Raw genomic sequence first — 21,712 nt, forward strand, 5'->3', positions numbered from 1 at the left:
GCCATGCCTTAAATACAAATAAAATCAAACTAATCCAGTATGCAGACGACTTTGCTTTAATAGAAAACGGAATTACCCTACAACAACTAAAAACAAAACTGCAACGGTCCCTGAACCAACTAGCAAACATGCTAGCAGCACTAAAACTGGATATAAACATAGAAAAAACAAAAATAATGACGTTCACGAAAGATAACAACTATATTAAAATGAAAATGAACGGAGTTCCGATCGCGAGGGTCAAATCACATCGCTTTCTGGGAATAGAAATAGATGACAAATTGAAATTCCACTCCCACATAAAACATCAAATAACGAAAGCTAAAAAGAAAATGAATTTCATTCAAATAATATGCAACAATAAAAACAATATAAACCCTGGCAAAACCATCCAACTCCACCAATCTCTAGTGAGAGGCACTTTAGAGTACGGCATCTCTCTCAGCAAAAATGCTAACAAGAACGTGTTAAATTCCATAAATCCCATAATAAACCAAACCTTACGTAAAATAACTGGCTGCACTAAAACCACACCCATCAACACACTACTCGCAATTTCAGCAGAAATACCATTCAGTATAAGAAGCTCACTACTGGTAGAAAAACAACTCGCTAAAGCAATAGCCCATTCACTATTTAATCCTCAAGCACTCAACATCCATAGAAACACACCCCTTCGTAAATTATCAGCTCAAGAACAAACATACATAGCCAACAAAAGCATATACGATAACATAACCCGACATGAATTCAACCACTCCAAAAATAGTCACTTCCTCACCAATATCAACACCTCCATCCCTGATATAGACAACAGCAAACACAACTACAACATAACTGTGCTAAGACAAAAAAGCCTAGAGACCATAAACAGCCAATCAGGAGTAAAAATATACACAGATGGAAGCAGAATAGAGGATAAATGTGGTATCGGAGTTTACATACCGATGACCAACAAAGAAATTAAATTATCAGAAGGACTTCAACACCCGACTTCCATTTGCACAACTGAACTATATGCCATTGACCTTGCTTTAGAAACCGCCAGCAAAGAAAACATAATAAATTGTACCTTATATACAGACAGTCTAGCAGCATGCTACATACTACTGGCAGCGCAGCAAGAAATGCATATCGATGAACTACTCAGCAAAATCTTGCACAATTGTGAAAGGACACAGTGCCATATTCAATGGATCCCCAGCCACGTGGGTATCCCGGGGAATGAAATTGCAGATATGCTAGCAAGAATGGGTACCACAACTCAAACGATACAGAACAAACTAAGGTTAACGGATGCCATAACCCTCTTCACTAATAGAGCTAGGACGAAAGCCAACACTTGGTATTCCCAGACATGCCTTACTAAAGGAAAGAAATTCGCAATATATCAGAAATCCATTCCAAAAAAAATGTGGCACCATAACCTGAAACTCCCCCCAAAAGAAATAAAAATCATCAATAGGCTAATCGCTGGTCATGATTATGGAAATTACTGGCTCCAGAAAATGAAGTTAGTCGACCATGGAACATGTTCGATTTGCAATAAACAGGATACAGGATCACATAGAGTGTTTTACTGCCAGAAATATAAGATCGAGAGAAACAGACAAGAAAAACTCAATGAAGAAAACTTCATAAAGGCATGGAAAACAAAAAATATCAAAATTTTGAAAATAGTCACAGAATTCATCAAAGACAATAAGATATCGTTCTAAAACAACGCTTTTTTCAAATAATCAAATATGATCTACCTTAGAATCCTATCCTAACTCATAAACAGACCAACAGTCAGAATAACAACACAAGATTCACAAAAAGGAACACAGACAAAAATAACAAATCGATAGAACAAATCAAACGAGAAAAAGGAAAATAAGAAAAGCAGGACATATAGCCTTAGTAGCTGGTCCTAAACTAAAGAGGTTCGCAGTAAAACGCAATCACGGACTAGTGGCGGAGGGCCCAGGAAGCTGGACTCCGTGTACCGAACCGGGGTATAACCTCAAAAAGAGAAGAAGAAGAAGAAGAAGAAGCTTCGACGCGCGCTCGTGAGTGTGTGTGTTGCGTGCTCGTGCAGCAGGGTTGTATTGAATGCTTGGCTGATTCGGAGCATCCTGTGCATTGTTTACAAAATTTATCGCAGTGATCGCTGGCCCGCACTCGTACCAGCCAGTTGCACGATGGATTCTGCAAGCGGTCGGAAGCTTCTTGGATTCCGGCAGATTGCGCAGGAAAAGCTGCAGCATGTATTCTACTCCATCCCGTCGGAGAAGGACCTGATCATCGAACCGGCGCTCATTAAACCGCTGGAACATGTGTGCGGTGCATCCTGGCTTAGGTAAGGTAGACTGCCGGGAAACGGGCTAAACAGACCCCTTCTTACCTCTCTCTCTCTTTCTCTCAACGCAGGAAGAAAGGCATCGATAAAATATTCAAGTTTGATTCGAAAAATCCCCCACCGAAGCGGAAACAGTTTGTGTACTTGATCACCTCGAGCCTGCTTACGTTCAAGAGCGTGCTGGATCAGATCAGTGGCTACCAGAGCCAGACAAGCAGCATGATGGAACCGGACATACGCAACAAGCAGTACCACGTGCTGGTGCTACCGTCGGTGCTGGCCAGCTTCGAGCATCTGCTGGAGGAGGAGGGCCTCCACGGCATCGTCGAGCTGTACAACTTTCAGTGGGATTTTCTGCTGCTCGACGAATCGCTGCTCAGCCTCGAGCTGCCGAACGTGTTTGCGGATGTGTTTGTGCGCAAGGACACCACACCGCTCGGCTCGATTGCGCAAAGCATTCGCATCTTCAATCTCGTCATGGGCAAGCCCCATCTCGTGTTCAGCCTGGGGGAGAACGCGGAGAAAATACTGCACATGGTGCAGCGCATGGAAGCGGCCAAGCGACCGAATGTCGTGGGGAAGGATAATGCCGCCGGCAAGGTGGACCAGCCGGAGAAAGAGCCGGAGTATTCGGCCATGCTCATACTCGACCGTGATCGTGACTATCCGGCCTGCCTGCTAACACCGGTCGTGTACTGTGGGCTGCTGCTGGAGATACAGCCCCTCAACTCCGGCTCGCTGGCCGTCGATGGTGAGTGCAACAAGATCAAGAACGGCAAGCTGGCCTTTCTGCAGGAACAGGGCGCCGCTACGGCTTCGAAGCAGCAGGAAACGACTAGCTTGCGCATGAGTGGCGCACAGGACATGATCTATCTCGAGCACCGGTATCGTCACTTTTCCGAAGTCATCAGCCTGCTCAGCGCACAGGCGAAAGCGCTCGGCCTGGAGGGAAAGGCGTACACGCGCGAGATGAAGCTGCACGAGATGAAGGAGTACGTTACGCACAAGCTGCCGAAGGTGGCCGCCGCCAAGAAGGAGCTATTCAAGCATCTCCGGCTGTGCGAAACGATCGTGGAGGAAATAGGCGCCAACTTCGAGAAGCACCAAATGATCGAGGAAAGCATCCTCACCAACACGAACCGCAAGCAAATCATGAACTACATTCTCGAGCTGCTCAGCAGCGACGCGCATCGGTACAATACGCTGCGGCTAATCTGTCTGTACCACGTCACGATCGGGCTGACGGGCGAGGACATGACAAGGCTCATGACGGGCTACCTGAACGCATTCGGGTACCGGCATCTTAGCCTCTTTCACAGCCTCTTTCAAGCGCGTCTCTTCCCCGACACGACCAATCTTAGCAAAACGAAGATTCTGTCGCAAATCTCCATTCCCACGCTCAAGACACCGTTCCAGATTGAGGCGAACAAGCTGAAACAGTTGCCGACGGACGCGAACGACACTGCGACGACTGCGACCACACCAACGACCGACCGAGACGGTGGCCTAACGGGCGGTGTGCAATCGACGGGGGGAGGCAGTGTTGCTGCCGGTGGCAAAACATGCCCCAGCTACGTCTTCAACGGCAATTACATTCCACTGGTGACGCAATTGACCAACCTAATCTTTGCTGCGTCCAGCTTCGACAATCTCAACACCCGGCTGGGTCATCTGGAGCGGCTGAAGGTTTCGGGACGCCTACTAACAGCCAGTGGACAACCGGGTGATCATACACAGTGTGCGCCACGATCGATCAAGGAACTGTCGGCGAGCAGTCACAAGGTGGCCCTGAATCAGCTGCTCCCGTTCAAGGAGAAAACGATGTTCATCTTCATCGTGGGTGGAATTACGTACGCCGAGATCGCTGCCTGCCATCTGCTGGAGCGTACGATCGGGGCTAAGATTGTCCTGTCCTCCGATCGGATCATTGCCGGGCACGATCTTATAGAAAGCGTTGTAAACTGTTAATGGGTAGTGTGGGGGATTTTCGGTTTTTGAGAGGGAAAATACACAAGAAAGAAACCCTAAACACTTTGGTTATGTACAACAAGTTATTATATTTACCTATATTCTAGAGAAGTTGTTGTTGTGGTTTTTCGTGTTTGCACTATGCACGGTGTTGCGCTGGAAAAGCCTTTGCCGTTGTTTTATTTTGTTTTGTGTGTAAGGACAGCGTGAAATGAAACATTTGTTGATCTAACTATCTAACCTTTACTACCCCCGTGGGGGGGGGAGGTGTGGGAGAGTAACGGAAACCGGAAATATTACTCAACGATTAATGCTGCTTTTCATTCAACCGTACGTCCGGGATGCGTTTGAAACTTCTTGGCGAATCTTGGTGTGTTGCCACGTGCTGTGACGCGTATATCATTTATAATAATATTATTATTATAATTGTTGTTGTTGTTGCTATCGCTAAATGCCTATCACTACATTACTATGCTTATACTATTAACTTTATACTCATGACGGTCAACAATGCTTGGCAAAGGGAATAAATGAAAACAGAAACATATAGTGAAACACAGATATAAGTCAATCGAATCGTTTACGGTTCAGTTGTTTTTCACCTAGTAGATAGATACATTAGATATTATTATTATTACTATTATTATTATTATTGTTATCCCGCAAAACGTTCCAGATGGAATATACGTTCTCCCCTAATGTTTAGTGCCCACGACTCACGACGATGCTGATGATAACACAAACAAACGCAAACGTTTGGTTGGGGTCTACGGTTCTAGATTAGATATTGCAATTTAAAAAAGACACAAACCAAAACAGCAACGTAAAATTAACGGCAACAAATGCGCTGTTCTCGTCTATGTACCCCAAATTGAAATGGTGGGGTGTGGAGGACATTATCAATGCGTGTTTGTTTTGTTTTGTTTCAAAATTAAGCGGACACAATACAATAAAATCTAATTAAATTGCACATTAAACTGTCCTAAAGCTAGTATAGTGCGCCCGGGCGCGCTCTCACTCACTCACTCACCCACTCTCCCGCTCTCTTTGCTCGTATCGGTGAATCTTAAAGGAAAAAAGAAGGAAAGCAATCATAAGCATAAGATCGAAACGACGAATAAGGAATAGAAGAAGAAAATCAAACATCAACAAGAGTTCTTCTTCGCTCTGCTTCCTTCCACACTCGTCACTCACAAAGTAAGCGGTGCGTGCTAGTGTAACTGTTCCCCCATACCAACGCGGCGGCAGCAACTGTCTTATCTACTTGTGTAGTGAAAAAAAAGAAAAAAACACGTAATAGTGAACCGTTCCTGCATCTTATGCCAATTGGATACGAGTAAAATACTTGATTTGTGTGTGAGTGTGTGTGTGTGAAATGAATATGCACTTAGCCGTTATCTTCTACTATCTCTTAATAGTAACACACACACACGAACATACCCCTCACATACCTAGGTACGTACTAATAAATCAAATTGCGAAAGGCTTCGTAGCGTCATTACATACATATTATAGACAAAATGCATTACCTGTGTTGCAATGTGTTTGCTAACGGTGTGTGTGAGGAAGGGGAAGGATAAATGAAAATGGTTAACCGAAAACTGTTGCGCTTCTTTACCGCGCCTTAAAAACAGAGACCTATTTACAATTAGTTTTCCACGAGCCGGCTCGACGACTCGACAACTTTGAACGAACAACAAAAAGAAAGAAAAACAGCCAGCTTCTTCTTCACTGCTAGTCGTACAACGACAACTTGTACACTGCTTACAGCAGCAGCTTACGCTTGTTGTTCTGCTGCTGAATCTGCTGGGATGCGTTAAGCTTCCGCGCGTCACTAGCATCACCTCCGGTCGAGTCGGCACTGACAACGGTCGGTTCGGCCCGAACGCTACCGAGCAGATCGATACCGCCATTGTTGAGGCCAGCCTTCGAGAACGTATCGAGAGACATCTCGTACAGTCCACCATCCTGCTGCTGCTGCTGCTGCTTGCCGACCAAATCGAACAGATCGCGATCCACAATGACCTCACTGTTGAGGTCGTACTTGGCCGCCATCATCATGCCGGTGGTGTGTTCTTCGGCCGCATCGCGGATGCTTTTCTGCAGCGATGCCTGGAACTCGCGCACCTTCTGCTCGAATAGCTCGTTGTTGCCGTTGCCGTTGCTGCTGCTGTCCGGCGACATGGATCCGGCCGCTTCCTGCTTGATGCGTATCTTGCTGCCCCCGTTCCACACGTCGTCATCGACGTCGTAGTCGATCAGCGTCGTGGTCGTCGGTAGCAGCAGCTTGGAGCGCTTGGCCGACGGCGGCTCACCACCGCCCGACCGTCCTCCGTCCAGCTCGCTGAAGTAGTCGTGCTCGTTGGCGATCAGCGCGTTGGCGTTGAACGATGACATGATCTCGTCAAAGTTCAGCTCCTCCTCGGCGGTGGCGGCAGCGTGCGATTGTTCCTTCGTGTCGAATAGCAGTGCACGGCGGCTCTGCTGCACCACCTGCAGCTTGTCGTTGGCCGGGTCCTGCATCAGCTCGGACATTTCGATCGAGTCCTGTATGTTCTGCTGGGTGGCCGTGTTGCCCAGCTTCAGGTTCGGCACGGCAACCAGCGCCATGCTGATCAGCAGCACCATCAGGCAGGTGGCCGGTTGGGTCGTTTTGCTCGTGCCCTTGGTCAGCAGCGACTGGATGCGCTTCATCTGGCTAACGAGGTCGTGATTTTGGCTCTGCAGAATCTTGATTCGTTTCACCAGATTCTGGTTCTCCTCGGTGCATTGTTTCACTCTGTAAAGGGAAGGAAAGCGAGTTAGTTACGGCAAACTCCCTGCCACACGCCCTACTACACATACCTTTCCTCCAGCCCGTCGACGTACTCCTTCTTGCGCTTGCGCGAATCTTGGGCGGAAATCTTGTTCCGAATCTTCCGCCGGATGCGCTTCAGCTCGCGCTCCTCGTGTTTGGTGAGCGGGTAGCTGGTCGGCAGCGAGATGCCTTCCTTCGCCAGCAGCCGCTTCTCCTCCGCCGTCAGCATCAGCTTCTGGTACGTGCCGTTCTGGTTGCGGCCCTTGCCAATCTCCTCCATGTCGACGTCATCGTCGTCCCCATCGTCCCCGTCCGGCTCGACGTCCGAGTCGCTGATGATGCTGCTGTGATGCTTCTGCTGCTGCCGCTCGACCTCCGCCAGCACCGCGCTGCTCTGCTGCATAATGTCCTCGAACACGTAGCTTTCCGAGTCGGAGGAGGAGCTGGGGCCGCCCGCATCGGACAGCACGCCATCGTCCAGCAGCAGCTGATCCTTGCTCAGCACCACGTTCTTCTGTATTAGCCCTTGCTTCGACTGCTGCAGCATGTTGGCCGCCGCCAGCTTGATGTTGGCCGACGATCTGCCCTTCATGTTGGTCGAGTTGACGATCTTGATCGTGCGCAGGTCCTGAATCGCCACCGGCACCAGTATCTGCCGCCCGTTCTGCTGCGTCTGCTGCTGCATGCGTATGATTTTGCGCACACCGGGCACGGTGGTGGTGGTTGTGGTGGTGGTGCTGGCCGCGCTGCTGTGACCATTCGTGCCACTGCTCGACGTGCTAAGGACTACGTTCTTGGGAATGATCGTGCTGCCGCCGGTGCCGCCGACGCCCGCCTTTAGCGTCGAGTTTTTGAGCTGCAGGGTAACTTTTTTGTTAGTGCCGGTCGTACCGGCCGTCGTCAGCCCGTTGGCAACTGCCACCGTTTGTCCGTTCTTCATCGTGGCCATGCGGATAATCTTCAGCTCCTTGCCGTTGCTGCCGACCAGCTGCTGGGGGACCGTCGACGCACTAATGCCATTGGTCGATGCGATCAGTCGCTTCGTGCCGTTGGCGATCAGTGATTTCATGCCCGTTCCCGGCTGCTGGTACACGGTGGTGGTGGCCGTTTTGTTGGCCGACGTTTTCAGCACGGTTGGCGCTCCGTTAGTGACGATCGCTGTTTTGGTGCTTATCAGCTTTTCAGCAGAGCGAACGGGCACAGCAGTTGTCGCAGTGGTTTGCGCCGTACGCTGGGTGGCCGCCATCGGTTGCGCTAGAACCGCCGGCTGCTGTCGTGGTACAACCGGCTGAACCTGCTGAACGGTGGCTGGGGGCTGCTGAGCTGTTGCTGTCGGGGTGGTCGGGACGGACGGCTCTTGCTTTACCGATATCGTGAAGCGGGGCGGCGAGTTCTGTCCACCCCGTTCGCTGATGGACGGACCGGGCGAGGACATACCCGGGCTGAGGGCTTCATATTCCGTGCTCGGGTCACTGTGAAAGAAGATCAGATATCAGTGGATTGTTTTACGGCTGTTGCTCAGCACCGCACCACGCCTGCTGCGTGAAAGGCAGAAAAACAGGTTCGTTTCGTACACCTTATCGCAAAGAAGGTGTTCTCTTATCAATGTTTCATCAAACGGTTACAATCCCCTATACGCTATCAGCAGTTGCTACTCACAGCCGTGCTTCAAATGCCCCTCTTTTTGCGTTCCCTTACATCGGTAGAACATTGAAGGACACCGATGGGACCTATATTTATCAGAATGATTTCTAATTTTGACACATTTTCGGTACGCCGGTACATGAATTTTGATGTGAAACGAGAGAGTGAAAGAGAGAGCTGTAGCAGTAACATAGTCAACTCCTCTCACCGTGTCGCGTTGACCTGAATATTAAGACCGCGCCGGTGCATTGCGGGACAATCGGAGCATCTGGTTTGCGCTGCTGCGTGCGTAGAATTGAAGCGCAGAGGAATTCTTGTACTTTGCGTTTGTGTGTGGTCGGTAGCACACGGGCACACGGAGGAGAGCATTAATTAGTATTAGCTTAACAGATTTGTCCCAGCGGTACAATACAGCAGCTCGCCGGCCTGCCTTGGTCTGGTAAAATAGTTTGCACTATGGCGAACAACGCACACACCAACCAACAACATACGGTGGGGTAGTCATCTTGTAGATTATTTTTAATACCTCATCAGTGTGTTGCATACATCTGCTTGCAGTCGGCTGGCAGACAATTGCACTCAAGCACCCAGTGACAAATGGACTAAGCGAAGAAGCGATCGTGCAAGTGTACGATCGTTTAAATGAGGGGCTCTATTTACCACAATGAACCATATTATGGTGAGATGAACCCGGCATGCCGTTCAGCCCGCGTTTTAAGCAGCTCAAACCAACATAGAAAAGGTCGTCAGCGATCATTGAGAACGGGTTCTTTCAGTATCTTGAGCGCTGCTGCTGTTTTATACATTTTTATCTTGTTGCTCTTGTGGTACCAGATCGAAAGTGTTCGCCACGCCACGTGTTGTCGTGTGGAGAGTTACTTTCAACTGCGCTCCACTGGTGTAGCAACAGAGACCCACCAGAGTGTCGTGTGGTGAAACAACCTTTCACTTTGTTGGCCGACCAGCTTGATTGAATGTGGCAAATGTGGTGCACGCCGACGGCGGCCCAACTCTTGACATTATGCACACTTACAGGTCGAGATGGTCGCTGGACAGTCCGCTGTCGGAAGCGGCCGACGAGATGTGCTCCTGCTCGATGGGACTGCCGGGATCGAGCACGTTCAGCATGCTAAAGTCGACGTTCATCAGCTCTGGCTTGTCCTGCATCCGGACGCCGTACCCTTCGTCAAAGTACCCGTCCAGCGAGGCGCTGCTGCTTCCGCCGTCCGTGGTGCTCGGGAATCCGTGGAACTCTTGATCGGTTGAGGCGTGGGATGATAGTGGGGACGTGACCTGCTGCTCCCCGAGGTACGTGTCCGCCGTGTAGCTGTAGTTGAGCTGCCGCATAAAGTCGTCCAGCTCGTCCGCCCCGCCGGTATGGGTTGCCGGCGGCTCGCTGAACAGCATCGTGTCGTCCATCTTCAGCAAGCTGTTCATGAAGTCCTCCTCCGGCCATTCATCCTGCTGCAAAAAAGAACCAAACAAAGCACATCAGTCATGGGGGGCTGTTGTTAGGGGACGTGTACGTGTGTTGTGGTGCCGGCACGGAAGCCCTGTCCGTGTCGCGGCATTACAGAACTATTTTTCCACAACGGAGCAGTGTGGAGTGGTGCTGCGGTTCACCGTTACGCAAATCCACCCCAGAAGCCCTTCAGTTTTTGGTGCAAGGCAAAGTCGTTCGGTGTTAAAAATATATATTAAATTAAACATTACCTCACGGAGCTGATGGCATCCCGGGCAATACCTTTGACATGCAATGACGTCAAGGTGTGTTTGGAGTATTATTTCATACATTACGCAAATATGCTAGCAACGAATGCGCGTGGTGCACAAATTAAGCACGTGTCTTTTTGGACACGTTTTTTCTCGGATTTAATCGAACCCAAAAACATGTTGTTCTCAGCTCTCTAACATACACGAAATGTCGAGGCCATCGGCCATGGGCTGCTAACTGGTTTGCATTTGGACGGTTTTAATGCACCCAAATATCCAGATATCGTAACAGAGCCAGGCACCACTTCCTTTCCGTTCAACTATCATAATCTCTCTATCAATCCACCCTTTTTTTGCTGTCCAAACAACGAAAAGTAGTCTGTAAAAATGTGCCGCCGGTTTTAAAAAAATGCATTCATGTAACAACTTTCACCGGAGACTCGTAAGCTCGTACAGGCTTTAAAATTGAAAGAGAGCGGCATCCGCACCAGCATCAAGCCTATGCGCAACGCAGTGCGTTCGTGTGAGCAAAAGGTAACAAACAAAGACAGTGCAAAAATGAAATTCAAACGTCTCAAGGGGGGAAGGAAAAAAACGCGCACCAGTTCCATTCTCCACATGGGTTACGCAAAATCCGTTCAAGCAACACATTCGCTATCCTGCTACTACGCTGTGTCAGAGACGCAGCGAAAGGACACGTTTAATGGCTCTTTGAACTTTCGGACAGATTGAGCGAGTCAGTCTTTTTAAGCTGGCGAAAGGAACCGGTTTTTTGAGGGAAAAAGAGTACCGGGCAGGAAAATAAGAACACAAGAGCACGTGACCGGTATTTTGGGGTAATTTAACAGAGGCTGTCGAAAGCGTGTGCTACAGTTTCGTGGTAATTGGCAATTTGATTAAGTTAACACATGGATGAATTATCAGAGGCTTGATATTGAAAAAAAAGTCCAATTTATTCATTGAAACCGTACCGAAAGTTCGATAAGATGGGAAAGCTTTTGAGGTCGCCATGCATGGCTTGCTTGGACCATTCTGTACGCATGAAAGTTTTGAATAATTGATACTAGCTAAACTACACTAAAATGCAATAATATCTCTTAAAAAATGCTTACAACTCAATCCCAAACTCTCCCCCCATGCTGCACGAACAAAATCTGGCAAATGGCAGTCAATGAACGAGCTGAGCATACATAACACGACTACACAAATGGGCGTAAAAGAATTCAAAAAACCGTTACCACAGCATGACTGCGGCGGCATCGCCTCCACCGATGATGCCAGGACGAGAACCGAAAAGAAAGGCTTCTAATGGGTGTGGTGGTTTCGGGGGAGTGGGGAGTACGCCACGATTGTACCGTTGCTCACACTCCCCTCACCATCTCCCTTCACCGTCCATCCCATTTCAGGCATCAGCAATACATCAGCATTCATTTTTGGACCGATCCAAAAGCCATGACGACGACTTCAATTCCGCGGGGAGAAAGCATAGCATGCTCCGCGATCGATACACACGGGCGTTATTTGCACACCCTGTCTATGTACACACACACACACAGACGCACGAACACATACCGTAGCCCAAATGAGGTCAACAACAGCAACGAACGATGCGGCGGACGAGGTAAAGAACGTACGCCACGCCACCGGTCGGACATAATAATGTCATGCGTCAGGGACAAATCGTAGGCTCCCAAGGCACCTTACTCTGCTGGCTGCTTCTTTGTCCATTCTGGTGGAAAAGATTGATCAGCTCTACAAAAGCGCCATCACATCGTCATTGAAAGAGAGGCGTCGTCGTATCGAAACGCCGGTCTTTCCAGCGGGATTGCGTCATCTCTTATCACACCGTTTTGGAGCTAGGAATGGAAGAACCGGCCCCGGCACCAGCACCAGTTCGACCGGCAAATTGGAAATTGCCCTTCGCAACGCCTAGGCACTATACCTATTAGCGGTGCTACCACCAATACACACAGAGACACGAAAGCCCTTCTCCAGCGCGATACGGCCGCGGTACGTCAGCAGTAAAGCTCGCGCGCTGCCAGGGAAACCAGTTTGCTCACTCCCCTTAGCTCACAGTTGCTTACGTTGACTATTTTGTGCTCGGGGCACAGTGGCAAACGCAAATGACCGAGCGACCGAGCGAGCACGTGTTTTTTCGCTTTGGATTCTGCTGCTCTCTTGCCTAGGAGGCGGCTCGTGGGAGGGCGGCGGTTCGCAAAGGGCACACCCCGGGGGAGACCACGCGCGGTGTCTATAGCGCGGGAGATGAGAGCGAGCACTTTGCGGTTTTGCGCAAGCATCTCGTGGGCCACCGCTCTCACCAACACCAATGGAGACAGAGAGAGTTGGATTCACCGCGGTAGCCTTCGCCTGTGTTTGTCGACGTGGTACCTTCCCATTCGGGGTTGCTTTGACGGATGCTAAATGCACTACCTTTGTACAGTCAGTCGTCCGGTGGAGGCGTTTTTTCTCTCTAATGCCGGCTTTATGCCGGTAGAAACACACACAGGGTGGATTGGGAGGAAAAAACAGTGCAGCAAAGGTGGCAACAACACACGTACAGGAAGTCTCGGGAAGGTTCTATCCATGGGGTAGTTGCTCACACACAAACAAAAAACACTTGCACACGCATCCATATGGTTGCGCTGACTAACGTAGCTTATGGAAAAGTTGCCTCGGTTAGCATTAACGAAGAAACCTGGGGAGACGAGCAAAAAAAACAAAGTGACACGACAAAACATTGTTTTCAATTCTGTTTGCCTGTTGGGGCTGCACAAAATGGTTGAAGTGAAGGTGAAATGCTCGCCTTCGATGCATAGCCAAACCTAAACACCCTCCACCTTATCTCGCCTGAGTGCACGTATGCTTGTGCCGAACGAGTCTGATAAGAACCGGCTGCAGAACTGGTGTGTGTGTGTGTGTGTTAAGCAGAAGAAGAAGAAGGAATAGAAACACTGACCTTCTATTGAAGTTTCTAATTTCTAATGAAAAATTAAATTAAACCATTGTACTAATCTAATCATAAACGCGTAGCAACTGTTAAGCCTCAAAACATCCAACGACAAAACAAGGGATTTTTACCTTCACACCTGGTCTTAGAGGGTCTCAAAAACAGGAAGTAAAATGGCTCTATTTGTACATCTGTACATCCACTTTTCCGCAAACGTAAGCGACATATTAAACTTATATATTAATGTGCAGACTATTTTCCTTTCTCTCCTACTTCTGCAGGCCTTTTGCGCACTGCCTTCTTCTTCGCCCATCGAAAGCACCAAACCCAAGATAGAAAGTGGACTGGGAAAATCAACAAGCTGCGAACTATAAGAAGGAAACTATACGACGAAAAACAAAACAAAAAATAAGATACGTACGCCGAAGAGAAAATTGTTTATATCACCCTCCATCATGATCTCCACCGGGTTGACTGGCTGTCGATTTTTCCACGGGAAGGCGCGGCGTTTGGTTTCGTCGTGGTTGCGTTTTCCAGTTGATCAACGTAGCCACCGACGAACACACTTCGTCGTTTCGCCCGATGAAATATTAATCAATTGCGCGAGCAACGATCAGCGCCGGGGCGGCTCACTTTGCTCTACTACTCCCCGGGAGAGGCGTTACGCGTGCGTTACCGTGCGCGGTGGATGCCTCCGTGGCACTTATTGCCTGCTTGTTGCTTGATACTCCTCCACACACTATCTGCTCGTGCCGCGAGCTATAACACTATTTGCCGCATGCACTAGCGCACCGCGCCTCTAGCCACCGAGGCCAATGGCCGTTTCGTTCGCCCGGCTCGTAACTGCAGGGGTAGCACAGTAGCTCCCGAACTTCCCCCCGGGTATAGAGAGTACAGGGCTTTTCGGCCGCTTGTTTCCGGTCGAATGGTTTTTGGATTTCTATGTCAGCTGCGTCTCTTACGCGTTGCTACTACTGATAGGCGTGTTAACACTTCACCCCGAAATATTGCTGCTGTCTTTGAGCGCTTTTTTCTCAAGAAACAACACACACACTCGGGCGTTCTCCGAATGCCTTCACTATCAAAAAACCCGGCACTCTCTAATCTTGACACTTCACATGCGGCCGTGCTCTAGGCAATGTCACTCCTCTCGCTCGAGATGTTTAAGAGCCGTCCGTCGCCCTCCGACGGACTTACAAAGATGGACGTGGAATAATAATTGATTTTTCATCTGGCTTTTCGAGACTTGCAGCGGTGGCAGCCTCCTCCAGATGCGCTCCAAAGTAACGAGGGCCCATTATTTCACTCTACCAACGCTCAACTCCCCGCGATGATTTAACCACATTTTCGAAAACTTGGCAATATTTTCACCACAACAGCACAGACACACACATATGCACGCTCACTGTTCACCCTTTTCTTTTTCATGGCACACCAAGCATCGTGTTGCAGTGGGGCGGCGATCGCTCAAACTGTAGCAACGTTTGCATAACCTTTCTGAGCATCTTAAGAGCGGGTTGTTACACTTTATCCACACTCTTGTAACAATCGTGCGCGATAAGTGCTTTACTCCGAAGATCTAATCCCCGGCCCCGTATCACAAAACTATCGAGAACCCTTCGCGAAGGTCACATAGACGGGCGCGCTCCACACATGCCACATAGGCCGTTTTTCATGGTCGTAGCAGGCGAATGGAGCAGACAAAGTGTGCACTGTACAGCGCGAAACCACTTTACGTGGCAGGTTTGGCTTCACGCTTTTACAAGCAAAAAGAGGATGCCACAAAAGCTTAATTCAGGGCTCGTTTTTTTTCTTAAACAACCAGAAAGGGTTTTTGTTTCTATTGCAGCAAGACGATCACAGACACTGCTCCTCTGACTCGCAGGGCGCCCTTGCGACCCGTACCGAAACACACGAAACCGGCGGCAGTGAGAGCTCTTCGATCCCTGCGACAGTACCACGCGAAGTCTCAACCGGTACTAAGAGGTTTCCGCGGATGCGCGAACCAAAATCGTGCACGCTCCGCCGGTCAATTATTGAAGTGAAAGAGCGTAAACGACTGTGTGTGAGAGAGAGAGGGAGACGGATAACGAGAAAGGTGGTGGCGCACCGTTTTATGAGCCATTAGGCGCACCTGACCCAACATACACATACATACCCCAGCCGACTCTACACCCCGGAACTACCCTCTAGAAGCTGTCTGCATGTACCCGTGCGTTTGTGATGCCTCGCGCTATGCTCTCTCCCTTTGCTGTCCCTCTTTCTTTCTCTCTCTCTCTCTCTCTCTCTCTCTCTCTCTCTCTCTCTCTCTCTCTCTCTCTCTCTCTCTCTCACCATGTTGGCTTTCTCTCGCAGTCCGCGTTTGGGCACAGATTGGGGTCAACGCGCGTTGCTGAGGTGGGATTTCTTCTGTATTTCGCTCTTTCGGGGGTGATCTTTTCCTTCCATCTTCGGCGCCGATCGCCGTTACGAATTTTGCGAAAACCAATCTACACACCGGCATCCAGTAGCAGCTTACTTACACTACCTTCTTGGTATGCTCTAGCGCGCATGTATGTGTGTGAATATTTCCTCTCTATTAGTCGACCCTTTGCCCGTCGCTCGGCTTCGTATCACTGGGCGCGCGCGCGCATGGCATTAAAAATCCATCGTAATGTAATTAACTGACCCCTACGGGAGTACCCCGGCACCGGTGCCCGAAAGACTGTCGCTGTGCCTGTTGCATGTTGCAGGCAGCGGCTGGCTAATAGGACTAGACATAGGCCAGGACTAAAATGTCCCCAGCCCAGCCCAGCTCCTCTAAAGGGGGTTTGTGAGACAAATGGCTCTTAGCATCTTCTCAGCACATGCACTAAAAATTCGAACTTTGCATCCGAAACAATCGGACCTTCTATTCGGCTCTAGGACTAATCTTTTCTATTCAGAACCTGCCACCTGCCTACCCATGCAGGCCATGCCCCTTGGCACAGTGCACCGCTTCCTGTGCGCTGGCAATAGCGCTTAGCGATAGGGGGCTGTTGAGGAAAACGGAGGCGCGATAATTATTATCAGCAGGAAAGAAGAGAACTCTAAGTTGCGATTGCTCTGCTTCCCTCTCCCTTAAAACAGTCATATCTTGCCCGGGAGTAAGAGTCTTAGAAGACCATAGATAAAGATTTGTACGAATTCCGCCAACTTGTGATTGATTCACAACAAAATTTGGATTTTGTTATGTTTAAAGCAAGCGCGTCCGGAACTTTATTATGATCGCTGATCGAGTCCGTGTGTGGTAATCCATCCGACACTCACGCGTACAGTACCGTAAAAAGTAACGTTTTCGAAACGACACACGATTTAAAACGGGAGGTAAACATTGGATAAGAGAGATTTTATCGCCCACTAGCAGTAGTAGTACCCTGGCTGTACTGTAATTTATCACGTCGTACACAGTAGGGCTTCAGATTACCCACCCCTGTTCAAGGGCGCTTGTTTTCATTACAAAACGTATTTAGCTTACGGAGAAACACCTCCAATGGGCCTTTAGTACCCTTTTTTGTTCATCATCAAGCAGCGACATTGTTGTAGTACAGCGACGATCACTGATAGTTCGAGAAGTGTGCCCCGCGCCAGAGGACAATTGGCCACATTTTATTGCTCACCGTCGCCTCCGTATCTTACGAACGGGTACGAACCGGTCATCCCCGTACTTCGATAAGATACGTCGCAATATAGCCGCCAACACTTGCGTGCGAAGGGAGTAAGGGCGGTCGAGGAAGAAGCTTATTGATAGGGAATGCACCAGAGCACAGCATATCGCAAAAATGTATTTTGAAGCAACCAAACCATGATACATGATGAAACAATTCATTCATTTAACGCACGGCCATTTTGGAATACTTACATAGTGAGACATCCTGAAGGATCGATGAATATAGGCGGCACCGATGTACATATGAAGATATCTAATTTACATTTTGATGTTAATAAAATACACAAGGTTGTCAACCTCACACCGTCAACACGCTTGCTCCAAAGAGCGGAAGAATCACAAACACACAAAAACTTGTTCTAAAGCGCGTTCAGATGATCCTGTGACGCAACCACCAGCTTCAACGGCGATCGACAGGAAACTGTTGGGGAGATCAGAAATTCTGACCAGGTTCTTCAACTCCGTCCACAACAAAACAGAGATCCCAAACCGACACTGCTCTATCTTTGCTTTCATCGTTCTCGCATCCCCAAAAACACAACAAAAGCCCAAACCTTTAGACCGAATGTCCAAGAAAAGGTGAAGGAAAAGAAATCAAAGCCCAAATGGGATAGAAGCTACCCACCGTATAGCGCAATAATGACAAGAAAGCAGGCGTCATAGTAGGCGCGTTTTTCCGTTGTACGCGTCTTTCCTCCCTGGAACGTAGCACAAGCCGCCACACACACACATCGAGAAGCTTACGTTTGAATCTCGAAAAAAAAATGTGCGTTATTTCTTCCCGTTTCCATGGCAAACCGTTTCAAACCCCAATCTTGTTGGCGAAAGGAGAAAGAACAAGGGGAAGAAATCGGGCCTCTGCCTCTGCCGTGGTCACTCACCTGTAGCTTTGGAAAAGGAGGAAGCAAAACGCAACAAGTGAAATGAAAATAAGGAAAAAAAAGAACCGTGTAAAGGTGTAAAAAAGAGAACACACTCATAAAAGAAAGGCGAAACCGGGGAAAGAGAGGGAAGCAAGGCGGCACGAAGAGCATGAGCTATGTTGCTAGAATTAATCAACGCATAAGGTAAAAAGAAGGAATCCCGTGTGTGTATAAACGGTTCTGGAAGATGGAGATGAAGGGTGAAAGAACAACACAAACACATCCGCGAAGCGAAACGAAGCCTGACCGTTTGCGCTTATGTGTGTGTGTGTGTGTGTGTATGATATGTTGAGTTTGTTGGCAAAAATTTAACCAAGCCTTTCATAATGCTCTTTTGCTTATTTGTGCCCTTAAATGCGCGTCTTTCTCCCGGCGAGATGGAGGGGGATGAGTTTGTGTTTTGTTGTGCCTTTTTTCTCCACTGTTTGCTTGTTTCATTCCATTTCGCACTCTCGGCTACTTATTTTTCATCCAAGCAAGCTCTTTTTCTGTCCTTTTCTTTTCCACTTTTCCAGCGTTCGTCAGCCAACCGTTTCGGTGCATTTTCATTGCGGTTGTTCTTCCGCTTGTTTCCATCATTTTTTTTCAGCACAGATCCGCATCGTACAAAGTACAGAGGATGGTGAAAATTCGGTTTTATTTCTTTCCAACAGCGCCAACAGTTGGGGAAAGCATTTATTTTTCTATCCTCTTTTTTCCATTCACTTTTTTCTTGCGAGGGGGTTTTCTCTGTCGTGAAGTAAGAGGAGGACCATGCGTCTTTTTCTTAATGCCATCCCAGCGCGATCCCTTCTTGTCAGTTGCATCACTATATTCACGATCGAAATTGGGATAGGTAGGTCAATTAAAATGGATGATAATAGTTAACGTGAAAACCGGTTTTTTTATTACTATTCGCTTCCTTTACCACCTTTACCCGCCCTAAGGATAAAGGACCTTCTCCCCTTCGTTAATCAGCGCACCTTAAGCTCCAGGGCCGGTGGGAAGCAACAGAATTAACATTCCTAGACCGGTTTTTGGAAGATTTTATGATCGATCGATCGTGATCCCTTCCTGTCCAACCTTTTAGTGGAAAGTTTCACAAAGTTCGGAGTTTTCAAACTGTTCATGGAAAGAGAATTGACCTTCATTACATAAGGCAGCAGGCAAGCAAGCAAGCAAGCAATGATAACCGCGCTGCCACGCTTAATCTTGTTGCCGGCTTCTTCTTCCACTATGCCCCTCTTATCAACCTGCTATGCCCCGTTTGCTATTTAGAATTTGAATCTCGTCATCCACTCCATCCATCCTGCCACCGGCTTGCCAGCAGCGTTTTTTGTGCATGGCGAATCGAAAAATAAGTGAATGAAAAGTCGACTGTAGGATGAAGTAGAAATTGTAGAAATCCTTGAACTTGATCGATGTTTTGAATAAGGTGCATTGCATCGTACAGCACGCCAAACCACCGCTCGGCACACTCAACCTGCGGCTCCCGCTACGTTGTTGCATCGTATTGATAAGTGATAAGGTCGGTTTCAATATGTTGCATGCGCGGCCGCTGTTGATAATTCTAAGATTATCATCCCATACTGGGTACGTCCTCTCTCCCTCCAGAGTACTCTATGTATTTGGAAAATGGTTTTATGAAATGCGCAGCAAAATTTTCGTCCAAATTAGCCCAACATACTGCGCAAACAAAGTCGGAATCAGTCAGTGTGTGTGTGTGTGTGATGAAATGGCGTTGTAGAAATTTCATCCCAAATGTCCGGACGAAAAGGTGTACCACGGAGTCATCGAACCGTTATCTGAGGGTGGGGGGAATTTTAAATTGTTTGTGTAAAGCTAGAACGTATTCCCGACACGTGTGGCGACAGGGGGGTTTTATGAATCTGTGGAGAAAGGAGGAGACAACCTGAGGTGAGGTGAGAACGTGCGAAAAGGTACGTAAAACATTGGCCATTCCTTTCGTAACAGTCGCACTCGTTGGCCCACATTACACGTTATTGCTAGTAGCGTTAATTGAGCGACTGATTTATAAGGGTGCTTTTAATGGTTTCAGTCACCAAGGAGAGCTACATTTTGGTTCCAAATGTAACTGTCTATCGGGCTATTGTGCTGGTTCTGCATACGATGGTCCCTATATTCATTAAGGATGGGAGCAAGTAAGTTATTAATCCTTGCAATTGAGCTCATTATTCATGTACAATACAGCAGAGCAGCATAACTAACGCTCAACTGCATATAAAAACCACCTCATTTCTTCCAAACCTCGGAAAGCTTCGAAACGGGTGGATTATGCGGGCTACTCGGGTGTGCAATGCGGGATTTTCTGATGTGCTCAATCCCCTCCGGAGCTATCTATCGCTCTCGCTCACCGATGCTCTCTCTCTCTCTCTCTCTCTCTCTCTCTCTCACTACCTGTGTGACCTAAAAGTGAATTGAGAGTATTAGAGTAGTCCCCCTACCCCTTCCTTTCTTCGCATGGCCTGCTGGTGGTGGTTGATGCCAATCGACGCCCAGCTGCAGCCCAACTGTCTGATGCAATCAACAGCAAGCTTGGCTAAAAAAGCCATCTCAATGTTAGCCGCCACGTCAGTAAATGCATTGCAGACGCATTGGAGCAATTGGTTTGCACGCACTGTGCCACACCACACACACACACACACACAGCATTTCATGCCATTCCATATGCTGGTGATGCTTATCAACGGACGCTACCATATTGCTTGCACCTACGTACACAACTAGTGCTATACAGTCGTAGAACGGAATTCCCGTCACTGTCATGCTTATACTCACCATGTAATCGTTATCTTCTGCGAGGCTCATTCTGTTTGCCGCAGTTTCATTGGCTTCCGGCACCGTTGCTCCCGTTGATGTGCTGTGGAATTTAGGGTAGTTGTGTCTCGAACTGCTTGCTTCGATGGTGTTGCTTCACCCGCTTTCGCTTTATGCTGCCACAAAGAAACTTGCCACTCTCCGTTGCGATGCACAATTTGTGCAACTTTTCTCTCTGCTTTTTAAAGGCCTTTCTTGCACGTTAGCACACAGATCAGCACGGATTTCACACCACTCCAATACCAGAGAATGCACTTCCTTTGCACCACACGTCAATGGACAACACACTTTTTGCAGAATAAAAATAATAAAATGATGCAACTCTTATTCACCCTTTCTAGACGGCATTAGCAGCAGCGGGTCAGCAGATATCAATCCCCAACTCCCGAATACACCGATTATGCCGATGAGTAAGCGGGTCCCGCACACACTGCTGCTGCTCCCCTTTGTGCGTCACACACTGTAGTGTACCGGGGAAGCGGCGGCTGCGACAAATGCGTCGTGATTGGCCGACTTTCTTAACCGCGACCTACACGCAACAGGGATGGCGATGTGCTCGAAGCTTGATCCTGGGCGGGCACAGGCAGAGGATACCGCACTTTGCCTACAGGCTACCGAAGCGCGGAAACGTTAGTGTGTATATGTTTGTAAACACTAGTGCCACTACCTGGGTCCAGGATGCAGCAGTACCACACAAAGCGATAATAACTCGCCGTTGTTTTTCACACCCAAAATTCCACAAACAGAAACGGGGGCCGGATTTCTATTATGCTCGCGTTCGAGACGGGTCTGACAGCTGCCCGCAATCGGCACACTTCCAACGTGTTTGATTTCTGTCAAATGCGTTATGCGGCTTCACTGACAGAGACGC

General features: G+C 48.5%; 2 protein-coding genes across 4 annotated transcripts; one reads left to right on the top strand and one right to left on the bottom strand.

The window, feature by feature from the left end:
• Positions 1-2,090: 2,090 nt before the first annotated feature.
• LOC120950457 (vacuolar protein sorting-associated protein 33B) lies at positions 2,091-5,420 on the top strand. Its single transcript, XM_040368488.2, has 2 exons — positions 2,091-2,341; positions 2,413-5,420. Exons 1-2 carry the CDS (start codon positions 2,184-2,186, stop codon positions 4,307-4,309), a joined length of 2,055 nt encoding a protein of 684 aa, XP_040224422.2. The 5' UTR covers positions 2,091-2,183; the 3' UTR covers positions 4,310-5,420.
• Positions 4,374-21,590, bottom strand: LOC120950456 (uncharacterized). 3 transcript variants are annotated; one of them, XM_040368487.2, is made up of 4 exons: positions 20,803-21,590; positions 9,784-10,214; positions 7,154-8,578; positions 4,374-7,088 (listed from the first exon to the last, which is right to left on the bottom strand). In XM_040368487.2, exons 1-4 carry the CDS (start codon positions 20,830-20,832, stop codon positions 6,074-6,076), a joined length of 2,901 nt encoding a protein of 966 aa, XP_040224421.2. In that variant the 5' UTR covers positions 20,833-21,590; the 3' UTR covers positions 4,374-6,073. The 3 variants fall into 3 exon arrangements, with proteins under 3 accessions (XP_040224421.2, XP_040224419.2, XP_040224420.2); XM_040368485.2 differs by lacking the exon at positions 20,803-21,590 and adding an exon at positions 17,294-17,523; XM_040368486.2 differs by lacking the exon at positions 20,803-21,590 and adding an exon at positions 13,835-15,406.
• Between the last annotated feature and the right edge of the window lie 122 nt (positions 21,591-21,712).

This window comes from Anopheles coluzzii, chromosome 2 (assembly GCF_943734685.1).
Source record: "Anopheles coluzzii chromosome 2, AcolN3, whole genome shotgun sequence".
In the NCBI taxonomy this organism is placed as follows: domain Eukaryota; kingdom Metazoa; phylum Arthropoda; class Insecta; order Diptera; family Culicidae; genus Anopheles; species Anopheles coluzzii.